The 2,928-nt window shown below is 56.7% G+C and overlaps 1 protein-coding gene across 1 annotated transcript; it reads right to left on the bottom strand.

Annotated features, from left to right (window-relative positions):
• Nucleotides 1-226: 226 nt before the first annotated feature.
• On the bottom strand, nucleotides 227-2,166 carry Clic3 (chloride intracellular channel 3). The gene is made up of 6 exons (XM_051184835.1): nucleotides 2,069-2,166; nucleotides 1,214-1,323; nucleotides 1,010-1,135; nucleotides 777-883; nucleotides 517-692; nucleotides 227-437 (listed from the first exon to the last, which is right to left on the bottom strand). Exons 1-6 carry the CDS (start codon nucleotides 2,102-2,104, stop codon nucleotides 279-281), a joined length of 714 nt encoding a protein of 237 aa, XP_051040792.1. The 5' UTR covers nucleotides 2,105-2,166; the 3' UTR covers nucleotides 227-278.
• Between the last annotated feature and the right edge of the window lie 762 nt (nucleotides 2,167-2,928).

Raw genomic sequence — 2,928 nt, 5'->3', positions numbered from 1 at the left:
ACCAATCCAGTCCCCTAGATCCCTGCTGCCTATGTGCCAGGGCAGCAGTTGGAGGCCCCAGGCCTTTGTGCTAGCACCATGGATGAGGATGAGCAGTGCCTCAACTACTGGACTCTCCTGCCCTCATCATTTTTGGCTGTCATCTTGAACTATGCTTCTCACCGTGGGGCTAGACTGGTGTAATTGTGGGCCTCTGGCCACTTGGATGTTCAGAACACATTTACTTGGGGCAGAGATGCCTTTATGGAGCTGCAGATGAGTGTATGGAGTTAGGGGTGCTAACGGGGGTGCACAGCAGGCTGGTAAGCTGCCAGGATCTCTGCACTGTGTGGACACGTGTACTTGAACTCCTTCTCTTGCAATGCACTGTCCAGGTAGCGACGGATACCACGCAGTTCCTCAGGGATGGGCATCTGGCGGAAGTGCGCACACACGGTCTGCAGGTGCAATGGCATGTGATGAGGGCCTCACTCGATGGCCCTTCTCCCCACACCTACCAGCTGGTCCCTCACTCACATCCACAATGTGCAGCTTGGGCAGCAGGCTGCAGTCAGCCAAGGTGAACTGGTCACCATCTAGGAAGCGGCGTCGGGACTCCCGAAGTTGTGGCTCCTGTGCCAGTTCGTGGTCTAGTGGTGCACGCAGGTAGCTGTCCAGCCTGGTCAGGGCCCGGAGCAGCTGCTGGTACAGGGCTTGGGGACAATGGCACAGTGAGGACTCAACTTTGGTCTTCCTGGGTTGACCCTCCTGCCCACACCTGCTGGCCTGTGCCTCACCATTGTCCTGTGTAGGCACTGGGTTCTTGATGAAGGCAGAGAACTTGTGGAAGATATCATTTCCTGCTGTGATGGATTCCCTGTACCTAGGTGCCAGGCTAGGGAAGCTGTAGGTGTGAGTGGTTTGAGAACTCCAGTCAGTCCTCACAAACACTGCCCTTCCTAGGTATTCTCCCAGCTGCACCCCCCCCCAGGGAGTCCCATCTTTGCCCTCTGCCCCATCAGGTGCTCACTCAGGGGGCCTCAGTGTTGCCTCCAGGAACTCTTCAATCTGCAGTGTGTCTGTCTTCACATCCCCGTCATAGAGCAGGATGGGCAGCTGGGAGCCTGGTGCAAAGTCCTTCAGCACATCCAATGCCCTGTGGACACCAGGCAGAAGGGAGGTGGCTGGCCTGAGGTGGGCAGAAGGCAGGGAGGGGTCCAGGGCTGTGTCTCACCTTCGTGTGTCCACTGTGGTGAGTGTGAAGGGCACACCCTTGAGGAGCAGGACCATGAAGAGCCGCTGACAGGAAGGGCAGTGTCCCACACTCTCGCCATCCTCACTGGCCTGGGTAGGTGGAGCAGGGGTGTTGGGCTGGGAGCAGACCCAGGAATCTTGACACCTGGCTGGGTGGGAACCTGCCTTCCACTGCCATTGGCTCTGGAGGCACGCTAGGACTCTGGCCTGGTTGGGCAAGGCGTCTACAAGTGTCTAGTGAGGGCCCTTGACCTGATCCCTGGAATGGGGAAGCCAAGGGAAGCTGGGAACTTGGAGGCAGGTAGGGACAGGACCTGGGCTTGGGGTCCTGCCACAGCTTTTCTTCAGAAACAGAGGGTTCCAGGCACAGAGACTGGCTATAGGATGGGGTAGGCCGGAGAGTCTTCTTCTAAGTGATTAACCCACACAACTGCGTATTGAGGCTAATAGCTCAGCTCAGGGAAATGGTCAAAGAGGAGGCCAGAACCTCCCTGAGAGCACTGGCCTGAGAGCTAATGGGGCCATCTGGCAAGGCCCTTTCTGACACATGAACCTGAATCTCCAGCTAAATGTCTACCTTATTGACACCTCCCCACCAAGGGGCTTTCCCCCAGAGCTGGGCCAAGTCCAAGAGCCAAGGTGAAGAGACCTAGGCTATCTGATTGCCCCCACCCCTACCCCGGTATGGGAGCTCCTCCCCCAATCTGCCAGACTCTGTTCATCTCTGTGTTGAGCAGCTTCAGCCCACCACAGGGGAAGGGCACTCATAGGAAGATCCACCCCTCAGCCTGCACAAGGAAACAGAACACCCCCTCCAGCCCAACCTGCCCAGAACCTTCACAAACAGCTGGAGCTTGGTAGTTTCGGCCATGGTAGAGCTGAGGCATCCGGCAGCAGCTCAGGGCGCAGGGTGTGCCTTGGGAGCTCTTTAAGTCTCCCTGGATGCCCCACCCTCCCCAGTCTGTGGGCCCGCCCCACAGAGCCATCTAGGCAGCAGCCAGCCGTCTGTACAAGACCAATGTGTCCATGTATAACAGTGACCACAGGGAGCCAGAGTCTCAGGCTGTGAGTATAGGAAATTGGCTCACAGCAAAAGACTGAAGCCTTGGTGCGATTGTCCTGGGGCCTGTGTGTGAATGTAAACAGGAGGTTGAGGAGGCCAGGAGAGGCCCTGGGCTTAGGGTAAGTAAGCTACACTGATCTCAGCCCAGGGCCTGCCTCACAGCCCTCTGTGAGCCACTTTCTCCATTGTCAAGTCCTTATTCCCAGAAAGCTAGGGCAGAGGGATGAGTGGGAGATGCTTCAGTTTACCGTCTGTGTGATAAGCCCTTCTGGAAGAGATGCTCCCTCCTACCCACAAAGCCCAGTCAGGTAGGGCCCTCTGGCCACAGGGCGGGCCCACATTCCTGTGTTCATGGCTGGCAGGCTGATTGATGAGCCTGGTTTTGGTGTTAAACCCAGGTAGGCAGATGATTTCATATTCCTTTCTATCCACATAGGCCCAGAGCAGGTTTCTTACTCTTAGCTTTAACCTTTAGATGGCCCCAGGAAGGGTTAGAAGCTGCTACCTTCTGGCAGTGGAGGAGTAGAGGATGTAGTACCCAGCATGAAGGAGAAAGCCAGGATAGTCTGAGCCTACCAAGTACATACCTGCCACTCACTCAGGCTTCCTGAGCCCACTGGGGTCCACAGTGA

Source organism: Phodopus roborovskii, unplaced genomic scaffold (assembly GCF_943737965.1).
Source record: "Phodopus roborovskii unplaced genomic scaffold, PHOROB, whole genome shotgun sequence".
NCBI classification, from domain to species: domain Eukaryota; kingdom Metazoa; phylum Chordata; class Mammalia; order Rodentia; family Cricetidae; genus Phodopus; species Phodopus roborovskii.
The sequence above is the reverse complement of the archived record's forward strand: the minus strand, read 5'-3'. Positions and strand labels throughout refer to the sequence as shown.

Coding starts and splice junctions, on each gene's coding strand:
- Clic3 (XM_051184835.1), bottom strand. CDS start 2,104: ATGGCCGAAACTACCAAGCTCCAGCTGTTTGTGAAG. Junction 1,324..2,068: donor AGCTCCAGCTGTTTGTGAAG/GTTCTGGGCAGG, acceptor CCACCTACCCAG/GCCAGTGAGGATGGCGAGAG. Junction 884..1,009: donor GCAACACTGAGGCCCCCTGA/GTGAGCACCTGA, acceptor TCACACCTACAG/CTTCCCTAGCCTGGCACCTA.